Raw genomic sequence first — 21,659 nt, 5'->3', positions numbered from 1 at the left:
GATTGTACTGCAAATTGTCATCACCCAGGCAGTTTAGCATAATAATCCTACTCTCTTTGACTGCCAAACAAGTTAAAACTAATCCTTTTACGTATGATACACTATATCAAAAGCTAAAATATAACTCACTTACACTGAATGTTCCTAAATACCATAAAACTTTGCAATATCTTAAGGGGGAAGCTATGGAGTTGGAAGCTTGGAAAACCTGAGGACCTTTAACAATGAAACTGAAGAACATCAGCCTCAACGAAGACACTAAAAACATTCTGTCTAGAAATACTCCTCCAAGTCCCAGCATTGCTCTGGGTATACTCTAAATGCTCAAAAAATACTTGTTGAATGAATAAAATACTGTATGTTGTTCCCTCAAATGTCTGATTATCTCAAATGGATTATCCCATTTATATTTTTACTGAAAAAAAAACTTTTTTACGCCTCAATGCCTGCCTTCATTTACTTATTAGTAAATTATAATGATCCTGTATGTTGTCAGTATTTTTTATCTTTTATCATTTAACCATCTACATTTTTGACTAACTGAAACAGATTCATTCAATCTCATGACTTAGAAATATTTGCAAATATGGAAAATGCAAGACAACTTAATCTTTGGCTTTTGGTAACACAGTACAAGCAGAAAAAACATTTCGCTGCTGTAGATACCAATTTAAAAGTACAATTCGTGGACACATACTTGAGTGGGCACTACTACAAACAAGAAAGCATGTGTCTATATGTAACATTCCATACTGGGGTAGCTACTGCTAGTCAATTAAAGCATTTTTTTCATACAAAGCACACTTGGGAGCAGGAGACGTGATTCTTCCTGCACAGCTCATCTTTCATAAATATTATTCATGTACTACAAACATATATTTTAATGGCTCAAATTATTGTTCAACTTCCAAAACAACTTTTCCACACGCTGCAAAGGTTTCTTTCTAATACTGACAAAGCATTTTTTTTTCTTGTAAAACAGTAAAAAAAAACAAAAAGGAATTGTTGCTAATGGAATTCAAACCACGGAACACTTTATAATGGAAAATAGGCTACTACTAAGGAAAAATTAGACTCGTTTTAAAATTTTAATCTATTTACATACCAGCACAGAATATGCCTGGGACTTCACTTCTGACTATTATGGTCCGTACTTTCTTATCAGATTTTAAAGCATCCACAGCTTTTGAAAGCTAAACAGAAACAGGGAGGGTAAGAAGGAAAAGGGGGAAAAAATCATTTTCAGATTGATATCAACACTGTATCTTAATATTAGAAGCAAATAGTTTAATCTTTACACTCACCATTTTTATAAGATTTGTACTCAATGAATTTTTGGCATAAGCTCTGTTTATTCCAAGCACCACAATTCCTAGTTAAGGGGAAAAAAAAAAAAGTCATTTGAGTTAGTGACGTATTCAGGGTACAGACTCCCGTATACACAGCTAGTTGACTTGGGACTTAGGAATCTAACACCACCTTGAGGTTCACTTCAAGAGCTTTATCCTAATTTTCATGTTTACCTTCCTTTTCAAGCATAATTTTGAAGAAGTGGTATATATATTTATAAAATCAATCTGATGCCTAATATTCACTTTTCTACAGCCTTTTAGAGAAGAACTTTATAACAGCATGTTCCCTTCAACTCCTCTCTCCTTAAACACCACCAAGGTAATCTGCCACATTTTACTAAATTTTACATCATTAAATCAGACTAACTAGTTGAAGGCCACGCTTACTGGTGAAAATTCTAAATTACAGAATACTATTTAAAATATAGTTTTTCATCTTCAATATAAACAGAAGTAAACAATAGCTAACAATTCCTTCTCACAGGCAAGCATTGTGGGATCAGCTTTTTTGCTAGTACACCAGCTGTTAATACTCTTTTTGTCCTACTACATAGCTTTCAGTATTTTCATCCTAGGTTTCTCTCCTGGCTCTGTCCCATGTACTTAACCTGAAGTCACCTCCACTTAGAATTCCAACAAGCAATTCAACCTGAATCTACAGGAAGTTCATTCTTTCTCCTACAAAGCCCAGCTCTCCCTCCTAACTTCCCTAATCTTATCAGAGAGCATCATCTAAATCCAGCCTCCCATTCCAATTGCTGTAGTCGGATCAATTTTCTAAAACCAATTCCATGCATAGAATCCACCCCCTGTTTAAAATCCTTTAATTATTTCTTATTTCCAAAATACCCGAGTTCAAAGACCTTAATTTGATATTCAAAGTCCTCTAAAACGTGTACCCGACCTTCTTGTCCCCCAAGGAAGCTCAAATTTTCCTTGTATAACAAAAATGCCTTCCACCAGATGGGGCAAGGTTGTGGGGGGGGGGGGGAGTGGGGAGGGGCGGATTGAGGTGGGGAGGGAGAGGGGGTTGAGGCGGAGAGGGAAAGGGGTAATCCTTATTTGTAATTGGGTTAAACCAAAGACAACAAAATGTGCTCATGCCTTCTCTATGCAAGAAACTGCACAAACCCATTTTTCAACGAACTTAGGCTCACAGCAGAATAAATTTACAAGAATTCCCAATGATCTCAGTAAGGAGAAAATCATGAAGGAGAACTGGTTTCTAGGGCAGGCTCTGCATTAAACAGCTGAATGACCTTGGGTAGGTCCCGATACTAATGACAACAGCTACCACTAATTGAGTCCTTTATTATGTGCCGAACACTGTTCCCAGCGCTTTACATTTATTGACTTACGTAATCCCCGAAGCAACCTAAGAGGTAGGTACTGTTTTTATCCTTGTGGAACAGATAAAATAATTGGGACTTGAGGAGGTTAAGTAACTACCTTCAGCTAGTAAATAGCAATCTAACTCCACACTTGAAGGAAAAATGAGAATGTGCTACACTGTTCATGCTTTAGTTTCCTCAGAAGAAAACCAAGTGGTTAAGACTAGATATTAATTCATTCAAATGTACTGAGTACACATTATGGTGCTCAGCCCTCAAGGAACTATAGTCTAAAAAGGAAAGACAAACATCAATAAAAAAAATCATAGAAATATACAATTCAAAATGCTTTACATGCTCTGAACGGTGCTACAGTAATTTGTAACCAGAATTGATATGGTCTGGGGGCAAACAGGGATAGTCAGGGAAAGCTTATCCAAGACAGTGCTATCTGAGTTGAGATTGGGAAGATGAGTATTGGGGGAGACGGGGGTGCTGGATTACAGGCAGGAACAACATAGGAGAAATCATAAAATAGTCATGCCAGAAGGAGGAGAAGAGTACCCAATGACAGGAGAGGTCAGCAGCAGCCAGATATTGTCATTACAGGCCCTGTTAAAAAATAAGGAGTAACCACTGAGAGAGTTTTAAGTATTGTATAAACACACATATACAACCAGTGGGGAGGATTCGTTTCTATATTTGGAGACCATGCCAAAGTGTACAGGGCTAGACACTTCCAGGCACAAGCTGCAGTCCAGTCAACAGATAATAGGTTTGGCTGAGGTTAGCTGAGTTAGAAGTAGAAGGAAGTGAAAGGACTCAAGAGCTATTCAAGAGGTAAATGTAAAATGAGTTAATGATTGACTGGATTGAGGACTGAATGCATTGAAAGGAGGTATTAGGAGTGTCTAATAAAGTTTTAGCTTCAGCAATTGGATGAAAAGAAGATGACATTCAATGAGACAGAGAACCATAAAAAACACCAAGGTGAGGGTGCCGGGGGATAAGGTTCATGAGTTCAGTTTTGAATTAAAGTGAATCTGAAGTGCCTTTGAGACACCCAAGCTGGTTATCAACTCTAAGGGTACAGGCTAAGAATGCAGGCTCTGAGGTCGGACTGCTGGGACTGAAATCCCAGTCTGCCACTAGCTATGTGACACTGGACAGTCACTTAACCTCTCCGACCCTCAGTTTCTTACCCTGTTAAGTGAAGATACTAATAGTTCCAAACTCTGTGGGACGGTTGTGAGGATCATATGGTAAGACATATGTAAAGCTTTCAACATAAGCATTTAATTATTATCGTCCCTTCTGCAAACACTTTGATGCAATAATTAAAGTGTTACCATAATGAATAGATGCTAGATAGGATACTGTTGACATTATTACTAAATTGTAAAGTGCCATCAAAATGCTTCTACCATAGTTAATTCCAGTGGTTTTGGTCCCATGTTTGAGGCCTGATGTTTTGAGCACTTCTACCTCAAACAGTTGGAAATCAGCTCTGTAATTTAAAACGAATCATCCTGTGCCTAACAACTGTCCCACCAAATGTATCAGTAAGTTACTGATACCCCAAAATGGAATAAAACCTTACTTTATTCTGCAGGGCCTATTGTTTTCATTTTGTAACTGCCCCACTTTATTTCACAATTAACAGCTTCTCAATAACTCAGTTATCATGCATCCTCATCACATAGCCTAGCCAAAACAAGTTTGCTAGGTTATTAAGGTTATTAAATTCCTATTTCAGACTTTTCCTGTCTTTTGACAAAATATCATAAAATTCTTGGTGAATCTTCAACAAGTTCATATTACAGCATCAACCCTGCTCTACAGAGCTCACAAAACTGAAAGATGAACAAAGTGACTCAGCTGGGACTTAAAAAAATATATATATATGAATACACTTTGCTCATACAAAATTGAGGTGATACACCCCAAGTGAAAGTCCTCCTTCCCTGGACCCATTCCATTCTCCTCCCCAGAGGTAGCCATAGTAATCTGCTGATATGTAACCTTCCACAAAATATATTTACATACAGAAATAGAGTTGGGACTATAGTTTTGCTTATTGTTGCTATTTTACACAAATGGGACCACAGAGTATTTTCTGTTGACGCTGTTCTACGTAAATAGTTTCATACATATTTCCTTTATTTACTTAATTTGGCCTTAAAGATCTTTCTACATCAAGACATTCCTTTTAATTCATAATATTCTGTGAAATGAATTTCCATTATTTCGTTTCCTTTTCATGAGCATTTTCCTAAAATACTGCAATGCTGCAATCAACATTCTTGAAGATTTCTTTTCTGTACAATAAATATTTCTCTGACAGCTATCAAGAAGTGGAATTTCTAGGTCCAACAGAATGTGTATTCTTAAATTTTAACAGATAACTCTCAAAAAAACAGATACTGTCCAGCCAAATCACCAGTACCTATTTATTCACAGTAGCACATCTTAATAGAGCTCCAATTATATGTATTACCTGCAAAACGACACTTCCTTGCCCACATATTTTAATATTTATATTATCACTAATTCTCAAAAAATATACAAAATCAATCTGAAATTAAGATCACTTCTAATATATTTTTAAACTACCTCTACATTGTACTAAGACACAACTGTACCAACAAATTAGTCTTACATTATACACATTAACTTATCTATAAAGAAATACAGAAGTTAGGACACTGGAACTCAGCTCCTTCAGGCCATTTAGAACTTTCTGTGGCAATTCTGTGTACCACTTGGTATGGAACCACCAGACTTTGTTAGACAAGATGTATGAGATACACTAGCATAGTATCTATTACACTGGAACACACAAAACTCATAACTTTACACACAGATACATATGCTCTTTTCGAGTACAAGGTTTTTGCCCTAAAATTAGACGAATTATAATAAATTCTGTTTTACATGGTACCCATCAAACAAAGAAAAAAAAATTATGTTAAGTCTAATTACATTCACTGCATTTTCAAGTATATTACTGGTAAGAGAGAACTTCCGTTTGACTTGGTGTCAATGAGAACTGAATCTTACAATTTACTCTGTCACCACCCTCTCCCACATCCCAGCAGAGAATTATTTTGACTCAAAATAAATAAATAAATAAGGCACGGCTCATTTGTGAGAATACCACTTCCACTCAGTTGAAAATTTACCTTGGCATATTATCCTTTCTTCAGTTCAGGCTATTGTCTCAGTCTCTTATCATATACAAATAAGTTTGGTCTGTTATTACTAACCCAATACTAGGTTTTATTATAATATCCCCTTATACCACCTGTTTTTTATTTTCCGCTACTTACTTTGTGAAACGGCTTCTAGTCTTCTTACTTCTCTTAAATCCTAACTTATTTATATTTTAATGATCACAGCAGGAAAATTATATATTTAAATAAGTTATTTTGCCATAAATTACCTTCCTTTTGTTTTATTAAAGATTTTTTAAATTATGTGTGTGAGCTGCTTACATTATCTATACATTTCATCTCAGGTCAGTAAGGGGACCTCATTAAACATGTTATTGAGAATCACTGGTCTACCACTCAACACTGAATATTATAAATCTCTGACAATATATGGGAAAATAACATCATTATGTATCAAGTTTCACCTAATCTTACGAACCAAAGTTGAGTTAACTAAGTTTAATAATCATTTGTCATTTGTTTTCTGAATTAACTGTTCTTATTGTTTGCCTATCTTATCAAACTTGTCTTTTGCATTTCAATTAATAAATTTTTAGATTACAGACATTAGTTCATTATTTATAAAACAGATCTTTTCCCTATCACTCACTTTTAAAATTCAACTTGTTTATGGTATTTTTTTGCACCACAGTTTTAACTTTTTATATAGTATATTATTGCCTTTGCAACTTTCGGGCTTAGTATCTTCCTTAAAAAGGGTTTACAATGAAAACACACGTCCACACAAATACACCAAAATGATCAGAGCAGCATTATCCAAAATACTCAAAAGGTGGATACAACCCAAATATCCATCAGCTGATGAATAGATAAACAAAATGTAGTATATCCACGCAGTGTAATATTTGGCCTAAAAAAAACAACGAAGTATCAATACACGTACAACATGGATGAACCCTGAAAACATGCTGAGTAAAAGAAGCCAGTCACAAGGGAGCACATACCTTATAATTCCATTTACATGAAATGTTGAGAGGAGACAAATCAGACGGGACAAAAAAGGTCGATTAGTGGTTGTCTAGGACTGGTAGAGATGGAGGGATTGAGCAGCGACAGCTAAAAAGTGTTAAGTTTCTTTTCGGAGCAATGAAAATGTTCAATAATTGATTGTGGTGATAGATGCACAACTCTGTAAATATACTAAAAGCCATTAAAATTTACATTTCAATAGGAGAATTTTAAGGTATATGAATTATATCTCAATAAAGCTATTTTTTCAAAAAAATTTTTTAAAAAAACATGGCAACATTCACTTAGACCTAGAAATAGAGCCAAATTACCAGAGAACCATGGAGTGAGGATGAGGGCAAAAGAGAAGGTACACATTTGTGGTAGAGTGTGAAAGGGGGCCAAACCCTTACCCTCCATTGCAAAAAGTCAATAGATAGGTAATACCTAAATTTGAAAATTACATAAGTAGAAATACATGTATGTTATTTCAAATGAAATAACATATACCCCAAAGAATCAGCCAAAGGGTTTTAAATAACTGCTTCTGGAGTATGGGAAATGGGGTGGAGGAAGGCACTGCTAGTTCTCAAAACAAACCATGTTAAATATTGGTCACAATACTAACTGTATAGGTAATTAAGAAAAAGGAAAACTAAACCAATTAAAACAAAATCAAGGATCTCTCTACCCTAATGTTTTGAAACAATTCTCTAATACTTTCTCCTAACATTGATTACTTTCATTTCTGCTGTTCTCAACTCCGCAGGTGTCTTATTTTCTCTAAAATGCATAAACATTTTTGGCTAGCACCATTCATAAAATAGTACCCTATTTTCTTTCTGATTTCAAAAATCAAACAACTGTATACTAAATAACTATAAAAATCACTCTCTGGACTCTCTACTCTGTTTTACTGTCAATTTCTTGGTCCACTCTTATTCTAATGTTCTGCTACTTTAATTATTATAACAATATTGTATGTTTTGTTATCTAATGTACAGTAAGCACCACATCTACCAGCTATTATTTTTCAAAATGTCTTAAATATTCTTAAACACAACTCTTTTCAATGAAATTTAAAATACACTGTTAGGATATTTGTTGTTTAATATTTAGGAAACTGACATATTTAAAGTATTAACTCTTTCCCTTTATAACATGGTGCAATGCTCCAAGTTTTCAGGTCTTGGTTTTTTCCTCAATAAAAACTTGAGACTTTTTCAACTTGCACATCTTCAAAGGCTATCTGTTGCCCCTTGTGAATGCTTTTATTTCTATATCAGTTATATTTTCTAATCACAAATTGAGAGTACGTGGAAAGTTTCGTGCTATTTTATATGAACTTTTTCTGGCAAATTTATGAAATATTAATAGACTTAACAAGTGGTTCTCTTCAATTTTCTAAGACAACAATCATTATCTAGAAATATTGGCAGTTACATTTTCTGCTCCAATGTTAATTTCTCATTTCCTTCTCTTGCTGTTTTACTTTAGCTAGGACTTCAAGTCCAACATAATATTAGCAAAAATAATAAGTTCCCTTATTTTATCAATGTCTTTAATGAAAATGTTTCTAAGTATTTCACCATTTAGCATAATGTTTGCTATGCATTTCTAATAGCTTTTTTTCAAGTTGGGGAAATGTACTTCTACGTTCAAACTTTCATTTTAAAAAGATCACTCAGGCCACAGTGCAGAAAACAGATTAGAAACAAGCAAGAATATACTAGAATATACTAGACCAATTTCCCTTATGCATACAGATGTAAAAATCCTCAACAAAATACTAGCAAGCCAAATCTAGCAGCCATGACCAAGAGGGACTTATCCCAGGAATGCAAGGCTGGTTCAGCACAAAAAATCAATCAAAGTAATACATCAAACGAACGGAATAAAAGAAAACATTTGAAAGCTACATGATCATCTCAACTGATGCAGAAGAAACACTGGACAAAATCCAACATGCTTTAAATGATTTTTTTTTAAAATAATAATTTAAAAACCGAAACAAACTAGTAACAGAAGGAAACTTCTTCAACCTAATAATGGGCATTTATAGAAAACCCACAACTAACATCATACTTAACGTTAAAAGACTGAAAGTCTTCTCCTTAGGATAAATAACTAGATAAGGATGTCTGTTTTCACCACTTCTATTCAATGTTGTACTGGAAGTTCTAGCCAGGGTAATTAGGCAAGAAAAAGAAATAAAAGGCATCCAGATAGGAAAAAAAAAAGAAGTAAAACAATTTCCATTCACAAATAACATGATCTTATACACAGAAAATCCCAATGAATCCACCAAAAACTATTAGAGCTAATAAATGAACTCAATAAAGTTGCATGATACAATATCAATATATAAAAATCAGTTATATTTCTATAACTATCAATAAACATTTCAAAAATGAGATTAGGAAAACAATTCAATTTGTAATAACACCAAAAAAAGACAATACTTAGGAATAAACTTAATCAAGAAAGTTCAAGACTGTACACTGAAAACTATAAAACACCACTGAAAGAAATTAAGGAAGACCTAAGTAAATAAAAATTTATGATCAATTGGTTTTTTTTTTTTTTTTTAGATCAACAGCTTTATTGAAAAACGAAAGCAGAGCCCCCCTTCCCCCGCGGTCATGGCGTCGTCAGCCTCAGGTTCTGAGCATCCAGGTATCCTGCAGCCAGAGAATACCGATCAATTGGTTTTTGACAAGGATACCAAGACCATTCAACGGTGCAAGACTTTTCAACAAATAGTGGTGGGACATCTAGACACTCAGCCACAAAGGAATGGAGTTGGACCCTTTCCTCGCACCACATACAAAAATTATCTCAAAATGGATCTAAGAGCTAAAACTATAACACTCTTAGAAGGAAGCAAAGGTATAAATCTTCATGATCCTGGATTAGGCAACAGTGTCCTAAATACGACAACAAAAGGACAAGCAACAAAAGAAAAAACAGATAAACCAGACTTCCTCAAAATTACCAAGGAAGTGAAAAAACAAGCCACAGAAAATATCTGCAAATCATACATCTGATATGGGGTTTATATTCAGATTATATACAGAATTCTTACTATTCACAACAAAAAGACAACCCAACTGAAAAACAGGCAAAGGAGTTGAATAGATATTTCTCCAAAGAAGATACATAAATGAAATGAGGCTCAACATAATTTGTTATTAGAGGAATGCAAATCAAAACCACAATGAGGTGTCACTTCATACCCAATAAGATGGCTGTAATTTAAAAAAGGAAACAAACAAGCATTGACAAGGTGTGGAGACACAGGAGCTCTCATACATACTCTCATATTCTCATACAGTTTGGTGGTTCCTCCAAACACTAAACATAAAATTACCATATGACCCAATGATTCTACTCCTAGATACCTATCCAAAAGAATGAAAACCTATGCTCAAACAAATAATCGTACACAAGTATTTAGCAGCATTACTCATAATATCTAAAAAGTAAAAATACAAAATGTGCTATATCCAGTCAATGGAATATTATTCAGCCATAAAAAGGAATGAAGTGCTGATGCATGCTATAACACAGACGAACTCTGAAAACATTAGGCTGAAAGAACCCAGACACAAAAAGCCACATATTGTATGTTTCTACTTCTGTGAAATACCTAGTATAGGCAAACCTGTAAAGACAGAAAGGAAATTAGTGGTTTCTGGAAACTGGGGGGAGGGGGAATGTGGAGGAACTGACTAAAGAGTATGGGCTTGTTCTGAAAGTAATAAAAGTGTTCTGGAATTAAGACAGTGATGATGGCTGTACAACATGGTGAATAACCTAAAAACTACTGAATGTACACTTTGAAAAATTAAAACGGTAAACTTTGTATTATGTGAATTTCACCTACAGTTACAAAAAAGAAAAAAAAAAGTATAGTGGGGGATACCAAACAAGAGGCTACTGCAGAGATCCAGATGAGAGATGACAGCACACAGGCTTCATGCTGTGGAGTGCTTCTAGAGATATACTGAAAGCAGTACCAACATAACTATTATCAATAATATTATAAACCCTATTTATATTCAATCTATAGATACAGCAGTGGACAACTGTAAGAGAACAAAATGTAACTATCATAAACTTTGATGATATAAAGTTACACATGACAGAAATTGTATAGTTAGAAGATGAAAGATATAGAACAGCAAACATTTTCTGACCTTACACCAAAAAAGTCCAGATACTGTCTATAAAAATAATTATAAAGGTAACACAAACCAGAAAGTGAATAAAATTATCATTCACAGCAAAGACTCAAAATATAAGTTTAAAGTCTTTACTTTTGATGAACCGGTTTGAAAGTGAAGAGATGACACCCTTCCACAGTGTTTTTTGTTTGTTTGTTTGTTTTATTTTACCATGAGCATATATTGTTACTTTAGAATTCTGTAGACCTCAATAATTTAACTATTTTTACTAACAAATCACTTGTAATACACAAAGAACTGAAAACCACTGACAGAATACTTTTGATAAACCATATATAATTCAGGTTCCTTAAAATACTACAAAAGTAGTAAGAACCTACAATAAAAACATAATGAACTAACCCAGAACTCCATCACATGAACAAAAAGAGATATGCAATTTTTATAATACCCAAATTTTAGAAACAACTTGGAAAATCATTAACAGATGATGATTGTAAACCTAGAAAACCCAAAACAATCAAATAAAAAACTACTGCAACAAAAGAGCATTATTTAAAAGACATGAAATTAAATATCCAGATACAATAGCCTTCATATACAAGGAAGAAAAGAGAGAGAGGGAGGGAGGAGGAGGGGGGGGAGGGAGGAAGAAAGGCAAACACACAGAAGATATATTGAAAGAAATCATCTCATTTTTATGAACAACCAGACAGGAGACAGGATGACCTGGGGTACACTTAACATAAATGTGCAAACCCTACTGGTGGGCACTTCTGAAACTCCCCTTAAAAAAAAAACAAAATAGAATTGCAAAAATGGAAACACATACCGTGTTTTTAGGTGGAAAAAAGCAGTATCATAAATATTTCCCTAATTTTAAATCCAACACAATGTCAATAAAAATACCAACAAGCCTTTTTCTGAAACTATACATGGAGATTCCAAAACTCATGTGGAAAAATAACCATGCAGGAAGAACCAAGGAAAAAAAAAAAAAAAAGAAAGAGCAAAGGTGAAGGAGGGAATACCTAGCCCTACCACACACTAAAACACAACACAGCTTTAATCATAAAATAATGTAGAAGTGTAACATCTACAGAGACCATAAAACAGAACAGAAAGACCAGATGGAAATTTAGCTCATGATAAAAATGGCCCTTCAAATCAGTGGGGTAAAGATGAATAAGTGGTGTTGGGACAACTGGATACCCATTTGGAAAAAGATAAAGGGCCTGTATCTCACACGGCCATGATAATTCCTTTATTTTTACATTGGTGGTTTCAAAAATGGTGATTTTCTATCATTCCTACTATTTTTCTATAAAAACATCTTCTTCCCTACCCCACCATCTTGAGTAATCACCATGGCTTCATGGATTCTTTATTCAAGGTGCTATAATCCATTATCACTGTACTTTTTAATGTTCAAAGTCCTTGTAAGGTTATATCCTGACATGTTCCTTTTAGTATTTAACATGTTTCTATGTCCTTCTGACATGTTCCTTTTAGTATTTGAACACTTCCTTGTTTTTTGACTCACAAAGATATTCCAGGCTCACCTTTCACTTTCCCTGCTCCAGACCTAAAATCAGACATTTCTCCAAAGAGCTCTGGCTTCTTTCAGTGGGGGAACAGTCTTTAGAAACCAAAATCTGGACATTAGATATGTTCACTGCTACTGTGGTATCATTCCTTTTAGACTGTTTCAATGGTCAGAATAGGAAATAAATATAAACACGTACACATACAATATACTTATGGTTTTTGTAAGTTTGTCCTGATAACTCTAATTCAAATCCAAGGTAACAGGTTTCTTCCTCACCTTCCCCCATTCCATATTTGTACTTTCTCTCTCCTACCATAATGAAAAGTCTGTTTCCCAAGAACAACATTTTTTTCATTTACTCTATCCTACAATAAAAAGAAAACATATTCAGAATTATTAAGCCCGACTACTGCTAACAACAGACTACTAAGTAAATTTCAAGATTCTTTTAGACTCATAACTAATTGATCTAAATGATAACAACTTATTCAAAACAATAATGCCAACCATGTATGGGGTGACTGTAGCTTACAGAAAAGGGTAATAAATGACAGCAATGTTATAAGGAATGGGAGGAAAGAAATAGGAATACGCATTTATACCGTTACCACCATGAAGCAGTATAGTGTTATTAAAAAGTGGGCGTGGATTAGTTGTAAATATATATTGCAAACAACAGGGTAACCGACAACAGTTACAAATACATAATAATCCAACTATTTAAATAATCACTTTAAGTATGAATGGTCTAAAGTACACTAATTAAAAGACAGATACTGTCAGGGTGGATTAAAAACAAAACCCAACTATAAGTTGTGTACAGAAAATCCACTTTAAATATAAAGACACAGACCGATTAAAAATGAACAGATGAAGAAAGATAAACCATGCTAACACTAATAAAACCTGGAGTAGCTACATTAATTTCAGAGACAGCAGATCTCAGAACAAGGAATAGTCTCAGGGAGAAAAAGGGGCATTACATAATGCTGGAGGGGTCATTTCTCCAACATAATAACCCATGCGTATCCACCTAACAATAGAGCATCAAATTGCACGATTTAAAAACTGATAGAATTACAAGGAGAAATAAACAAATCCACTAGCATAGTTGCAAATTTCAACTCATCTCTATCACTTATAGATCCAGTAGGCAGAAAATCAATTAAGAGTATAGCTTAACTGAACACCAACAAAAAATCAACTAAATCTAACTGAATACTAGATCTACTTGAATATAGAATACTGCATCCAACAACAGCAGACTACTCATTCTTCCCAAGGTCATACTGATATTCACCATGACAGACCACATTCTGGGCCAAAAACACACCTTAACAAATTTAAAATAGAAATCAGGGCTTCCCTGGTGGTGCAGTGGTTAAGAGTCCGCCTGCCAATGCAGGGGACATGGGTTCGAGCCCTGGTCCGGGAAGATCCCACATGCCGAGGAGCAATGAAGCCCGTGCGCCACAACTACTGAGCCTGTGTTCTAGAGCCCGCGAGCCACAAGTACGGACGCCTGCGTGCCTAGAGCCCGTGTTCCCCAACAAGAGAAGCCAACGCAATGAGAAGCCCACGCACCACAACGAAAAGTAGCCTCCGCTCTCCGCAACTAGAGAAAGCACGCACACAGCAAGGAAGACCCAACGCAGCCAAAAATAAATAAAATAAATAATTAAAAAAAAAAAAAAAAGAAATTATACTGAAGTATGCTCCTAGCTGACAATGGAAATAAACCTAGAAATCAATAACAGAAAGACAGCTGAAAAACCTCAAAATAGTTAGAGATTAAATAAGGTATTTAAGTAAAATATAAGTAAATGAAGAAATCTCAAGAGAGATTTAAAATACTTGTAACTATATGAAATTGAAAATACAACTTATCAAAATACATGTGACGCAGCAAAAGCAGTGCTTGGGGAAAACTTACAGCATTGAATGCACATATTAAGAAACGTCTACAATTGGTGATCTAAGCTTCCACCTTAAGAAACTAGAAAACAAACAACAAATTAAATTAAGTGGGAAGAAAAGTAAAAATCAGCAGAAATCAATGAAATTGAAAGTAGAAAAATCAGTAGAGAAAAATCAATCAAATCAAAAGTTAGTTCTTTATTAAAGAGATCAGTAAATTGATAAGCCTCTAGCCAGGCTAGTCATGAAAAAAAAGAGAGAAAACAAATTACTAATATCAGAAATGAAAGAGAATATCAATTACTAATATCAGAAATTCATCACTACTGAATCACACTGCTACCACAAGCATAATAAAGAAATATTATGAACGACTATATGCCAACAAATTTGCTGACATGAAATAAACCAATTCCTTGAAAGGCACAAGCTACCAGGACAAGAAATAGATAAGCTGAATAGGCTAAATCTATTGATATTAAAGAAACTGAATCAGTAATTAATAAGCTTCTAAATCAGAAAGCATCAGATGCAGATGGTTTCACCAGTGAATTCTACCAAAACATTCAAAGAAAAAAATGATGCAATTTCTCTACAATCTCTTCCAGAAAATAGAAGCAGAATGGGCACGTCCTAGCTCATTTTATGAAGTCAGCATTACCTGTATACCAAAACCAGACAAAGACATCACAAGACCGGAAAACTAAAGACCACTATTTCTCATAAACATAAATGCAAAAATCCTCAACAAAATGTTAGCAAATTAAATCCAGCAATGTATAAAAATAATTACATCCCAAAATCAAGTGGGATTTATTCCAGGTGTGAAAGACTGGTTCAATATTTGAAAATCAATTAACGTAATACATCATATCAATAGGCTCAACACGAAAAGTCATACAATCATCTCAATAGATGCAGAAAAAGAATTTGACAAAATTCAACCAGATAAAAACACTTAAACTATGAATAAACAGAGGCTTCTTCAACCTGATAAAGGACACCTACCAAAAAACCCATAGCTAACAACATACTTAATGGTGAAAGACTGAATGCCTTCCCCTCAGATCAGGAAAAAGACTAGGATGTCTGTTCTTGATACTTTTATTCTACACTGTACAGAGGGTCCAACGGGGGAGATTACAGAAGAGAAAGAAATAAAAGGCATCCAGATTGGAAAAGAATAAGTAAAATTTCTTCTGTGTGCAAATGACATGGATCCTGTATATAGAAAATATTAAGAAACCCACTAAAAAACTATGAAAAAAAATCATCAAGTTCATGAAAGTTGCATGATACAAGATCAACATACAAAAACAACTGTATTACTGTACGCTAGCAATGAACAATCTGAAAACAAAACTAAGAAAACAATTCCATTTACAATAGTATCCAAAAAGAATGAAAGAGCTAGAAATAAATTTAACAAAAATAGTGTTAAGACTTATACAATGAAAACTACAAAATACTGCTGAATGAAAAGATATTCCATGTTCATGGAATGTTAAATTTTACGTTGTTAAAAAGGCAATATTCCCCAAATTGATCTACCTATTCAATGCAATTCCTATCAAAATACCAGTTGACTTCCTTGAAAAAACTGAGAATTCTTTAGAAATTCTGGTATAAATTCTTCAGAAATGGTACCGACATAAAGACAGACATGTAGATAAATGGAATAGAACTGAAAGTACAGAAACAAACTCTATGTTTACAGTCAATTAATTTTCAACAAGGGTGCCAACACAATTCTGTGGTGAACAATAAGTCTCATCAATAGCACTGGTACACTGGATATCCAAAGCAAAAGAATGAAGGTGACCTCTTACCTCACACCATACACAAAAACTAACTCACAATCGATCACAGACACAAACGTGAAGAGCTAAAACCATAAAACTGTTGGAAGGAAACAGTTATAAATCTTTGTGATCCTGGGTTAGGCAACAGTTTTCTTAGATATGATCCAAAAGCTCAGCAACAAAAGAAACAAATAAATTGTACTACATCACAATTAAAAACCTAGGGTCTTCAAAATTAACAAGAATAAAAAGAATCCACAGGAGAAAATATATTCAAGTCATGTATCTGATTAGAGACTTGCATCCAGAATATATAAAGAACTCTTACAATTCAACAACAAAAAGACAAACAACCCAATTAAAAAGGATTTGAGAAGACATTTCTCTAAAGAAGAAATACACATGGCCAATAAGCACATGAAAAGATACTCAACATCTTTAACTATTAGGGAAGTCCAAATCAAAGCCACAATGAGATATCACTTCCCAACACACCCGATGGGTATAATCAAAAACCAAACAAGTACTGTTCATGATATGAAGAAATTAGAGCCCTTATACTTTGCTGGTGGGAATGTAAAATGCTGCAGCCACTTTGGAAAACTTTGGCAGTTCCTCAAAATGTTAATCATGAAAGTACAACTACCATATGATCCAGCAATTGCACTCCTAAGTGGAAATAAAGAAGGATGTCCATAAAAATTTATACATGAATGTTCTAAGCAGCATTGTTCACAAGATCCAGAAAGTGGAAATGATCCAAATGTACATCAATAATGAACAGACAAAAAAAATCCAAACAATGGAATACTACTCAGTCATAAAAACAAATGAAGTACTGATACATGCCACAACATAATAGAATCTTGAAAGCCAAATGCTAAGTGAAAGAAGCCATAAATAACCACATATGATTTCTTTATGTGAAATGTCCAAAGTAGAAAAATCTATTGAGACAGAAAGTAGATGATAAATGGGTCTTAGTCTGGGGGGAGAGGGAGTATTGAGAACGGGGAGACACTGCCAAAGAGAACAGGGTTTCTTTCTAGATTGATAAAAATGTTCTAAAATTGGATTGTGGTGATGGTTGCACAACTCTGTAAATATGCTAAAAACAACTGTACATTTTTAATTTTATATGTGAATTAATCTCAATAAAATTTTAAAATATATACATCTATCTAAATATATAGCTTTATTGAGACAGAATTCACATGCCATAAAATATATGGAATTAAAGAATGTATTCTTTAAAACATGAGGAAAATGTGAAAGGAATCAACCTGTTTTAAAAAAAAAAAAAAAAAAAGCATGTAGTAGGAAGATGAGCTAGCTGACCTCTGCAACAGGCCACCTGAGACATGATACAGGCTTGGACAAGAGCAGTGTTGGTAAAGAAGAACACGGATAAAAATGGAAAGACTACAAAGGCACTTGGGAAGACCTGATAATAAGCCAGATGTGAATGATGAGGTAGAAGCAGGCATTAAGAATCACTTGAATTATGCATTTGCTTGTTTGCTCTACTTCTACCAGAAGTTGGTATAAGGTTCACAAAAATGATCTTTAAAATGGGTCACAATTATGAGTAGAAGCCTGCAAGACTGGGAGAAGGTTGGTCGGGAGAAGGGAGAGGTCATTCCAGAAGGTGTGTGCAAAAGCACAGACACATAAGAGCAAGAAGAGGTAAAGCTTAGGCACAGCAGAAGGGAAACGGATGGCCTGTAAAGGCCTGCAGCTGTGAGGGCTTGTAGGCATTAGAGACCACTAGAGGTTTTTAACTGAGCAGAGATGTGATTCTTGCTTGGCCTTGAAAAAATAACCCCAGCACCAGTGCAAAGAACAAACTGGGAAGGAGAATGACTGGAGACCAGTTGACCTATAAAGGCAGCCACTGCAGGAAACCAGGAGAGACCTCTGTAAACCATGACCGGGACTGCTGCTCTAAAACCCTGAGTAGGCTGGACAACGATGCAAGAAATAACGACTAAAGAAAGCTGGTTGTCTAACTGTGCTTCCACAACAAATTACAAATATGGAACCCAGGCAACCAGTGAGTACCGATGTATTCTGCATTTACCCACCTCCACCAGCCTAAAGAGGCCTACAGGGCAGAGAGCAGTCTGGGGCTCCTCTGACCCAGTGGAGTTGTCATATTCCCTGCAGGCTGCTAAGAGCACCAAATTTTGGACTCGCCTCTAATAAGCAGAGGCACCAGGGAGATTCCTTCACCTGCACCAGCCTTGAACTCATGTTTTTCTTTGCACTGCTTATTGCTGGTTTGACAGTAAAGCAAAGCAAAGCAAAGCACATATAATGTTAGACAAAACTGAGTTGTCACCTTGCCAGTCCTGAAAGGAAGTGGATCAATTTTCTTAAGAACCCATATTCCCTAATAGCTGATTTTTACATTTCAAGTGACTGAAAACATTCTGAATTTATCAAATTGACTTATATTCTGATTTCTTTTCCTTGACCCATTTGAAACCTAACTGAAGGACTTTCCAGACATTTTGTAAAAATTTACTTTCAATGTGCATTCATTTAGGTCAAAAAAATACAGAATATGGTGCATATTACTAGCTGTACCTGCAATGCATTTGTATCTAATGTACTGCTGGTTCACCTAATGTAATTGAAATCCTGGCAAGACTAAGCTTACCCAAAAGATGGTAGCATTCATGGCTCTAATCACTCCAGTGCCAATCTACTTTCCAGCTGAATTTCTCAATATTCTGCCTGTCATGCCATACTACAACCACACTTGCTTTATGCCATTTCCCCAAAACATCACACATGTTCCCATGCCATGCCTTTCACGATGCTATTGTCTGTCTGAAATAATAAACAAATAAAAGAAATAACTCATCATACTCCAGAAGACCCCCTATGAGCTAGATCGATACTCAGTGGGCAATTTATATTACACTCTCGTCTAATCTCCACAGTAGCCATACAAAGTTGGTATTATTTTTCCTATTTTTACACAGAAGAAAATTGAAGCACAGAGAAGTTTGCCTAGGAACCCTCACTAATGTCACATTCCATTGCAAAGAATGCCTTGGACCCCTTTTCATCTGGCAAAACCCTAACTTAACCCTCAGAATCCCCTTCTGCAGTCTTCCAATCTCCCCAGATATAGCTGATCATATGCCCCTTGGGGGTATTACAGCCCTTTGCTCTCACCAAGCCTTTAAAGATAGCATAACCTTTTAATCACCACTATCTTCCTCGCTATACTGGGTGCTGCTTAAAGATAGCAATCATGACTTAACTCGTTTTGCACTTCTGCTTAACCGGATTATAGGTGCTCAATAACTGCATGTCAAAATTCAATGACTATTCTTCCGGCAAACTGCTATTTCCACCTTTCATGATCCATTTAACTTCTCCCAACAAGGCAAGTGAAAGGAATTGAGCTTTAACAGCAATCCCACCGACTGGCACACATCCTCTAACACAACCCATCCTCCCACTGTATTGTACTGCTAATGCATCTATCTCCTCCCAAGGAGGTAGCTCAAGGGCAAGATCAACATCATCCACAATTGTGTCCCCCAGGGCTTAGCAAGGGAATTGGAAGACCAAAAAAATGCTCAAAATTGTCTAGCTGAACTGAAATAGTCCACAAAACTAACTTTCTAAGATAAAATGGGCAAGGGGAATAATTGTTCCAGATGCACCGCTTTAAACTGAAGAAGACTCAGAATAATAAGGTGCATTCTCAAGGCAGCTTCCAAAACTCTCCGCCTGATAGCTGAGTTGACAGAAAGCAATCACAGAGCAAGAACAAAATCTGGAAGCAAATATCACACACCCGGTTTATTGACCTTGGCTCGTCTAGAGATGAGGACGTAAGCCGCATTTCTGTCTTCGGCGCCGAGTAGGGCCACTTTTACAGGTAAGCTGCTCCGTAGGGCACCTTTAGGCATGGAGAGCACTATATAGCTGCAATGCTTGGGTGGGGGAGGGGAAGGGCCCCCAAGCCTCTCGGCGGACACTGACGTCAGCCCGGACACTCGACCTTGCAACCCCTTCCTAGGACCGGCGGCCGCCCGCGTCGCGCCCCTCACCTCGGTTCTCCTCCTCCAGATACCGCACCCGCAGCTCGTCCTCCGTCTTCACCTCAGAGCTGTAGCCCCTCCGCCAGGCCGCCCCCCCGGCCGCGTGTGTCCAGCCCCGAGCCCAGATCGCCGGGTCGACCCGCGGGACCGTCCAGGAGCCAGACAGCCTCCACCCAGGGCCGAGCCGCGCACAGCAAGCGGCCACCAAGCGAGCGCGGCCGGCCTGCAAGGTGCCCAAGGCCCCGGGTGCCGCTGCCGCCGCCGCCGCCATGTTGACTGTTTACGGCGTGGGCCTGCGGCTGCTGCCCCGCCCCCGCCGCGCGCAGGCCAGCCCCCCGCACGCCGCAGGGCATGCCCAGGCCCCGCCCCCAGCACGCCCCCACACGGCCACTCCCCCAGAGCCTCCCTCTGGCGCCAGGCTCCGCCCCCGAATCCTCGCCCCGCCCAACACCGATGACTGAGCGTTCCAGGTTCCACTTTCTCAGGCCTCCCTTGCCTGACAGGAGGTGTAATGGCTTGTACAGCAAAGGCAGGGAGAAAGTAATTCTCCAAGGCTGTGGAATATTGTAGGGGGAACATATTCTATAAGAACTCCCCGGAGAGAGTCGCCTCCCTACACTCCCTGGGCCATGCCCTGGGGTCATGAGTTAGCTGCAAAGGTGAACTAAAATGTTTGGTCTCAGGTTTGGCTGACAGGGTAGCAGCTCTGCGTGGGGCTCCGGTCTACTCATATATATAAGGGCCAAGGGTTATCGGTTAAACATGCCTATAAACATACATGAGGCTTACCATACAGACTTCAGGAAGGGAGTGAGAACAGCCAATAAAAACAAGGGTCCTCAGCCCACCAACTCAAGCAGGTGGCACGGCCCGTCCTGGAGTCTAGTCCTAATCAGGAGCCACCATCTTAACAAAGAGGCTCAGCCAAACCTTGTGCTGAGGTGGGATTTAGAGCACAGAGGCCCTTCCCTCAACCAGAAACGCAGAATATCAACTTAGAGTGTAGGTGGCCATCAAAGCACACTGTATACAATTTTCTCCTACCTAGCTTTTATCAAATCTCAACGGAGAAAAGGCATGCTTGGGAATATTGTTTGAAAAACATGCTGCTATGAGAATATTCCCACTGCCACACAAATTTCTGCTGTTGTGCCCTGATTACATTTTTGAGTATTAAGGAAAACTTCCTCCAATGTTAGACACTCAGCTTTATCCAAAATGAAAAGAAAAAGCCAGTTGGGTTCCATTTCTGTGTCTCCTGTGAGAACGTTGTTGA

At 36.8% G+C, this 21,659-nt stretch overlaps 1 protein-coding gene across 10 annotated transcripts in view; it reads right to left on the bottom strand.

The window, feature by feature from the left end:
- The window catches only part of AUH (AU RNA binding methylglutaconyl-CoA hydratase), a 163,354-nt gene extending 142,654 nt beyond the window's left edge, over positions 1-20,700 (bottom strand). For 2 of the 10 annotated variants that reach the window (XM_082471331.1, XM_082471337.1), the window contains exons 1-3: positions 20,393-20,698; positions 1,305-1,372; positions 1,106-1,193 (exon numbers count right to left, since the gene is read on the bottom strand). In XM_082471331.1, coding sequence (XP_082327457.1) covers positions 1,106-1,193; positions 1,305-1,372; positions 20,393-20,654 — 418 coding nt within the window. In that variant the 5' untranslated portion in view covers positions 20,655-20,698. Of the gene's footprint in view, positions 1-1,105; positions 1,194-1,304; positions 1,373-20,392 lie in introns of all 10 variants that reach the window. The other 8 variants (XM_082471340.1, XM_082471333.1, XM_082471335.1 and 5 more) reach the window with 8 other exon arrangements.
- Positions 20,701-21,659: the final 959 nt, after the last annotated feature.

Source organism: Balaenoptera physalus, assembly GCF_965194825.1.
Source record: "Balaenoptera physalus genome assembly, chromosome: 7".
In the NCBI taxonomy this organism is placed as follows: domain Eukaryota; kingdom Metazoa; phylum Chordata; class Mammalia; order Artiodactyla; family Balaenopteridae; genus Balaenoptera; species Balaenoptera physalus.
Note: the sequence above shows the minus strand (reverse complement) of the source record. Positions and strands in the feature narration are given on the sequence as shown.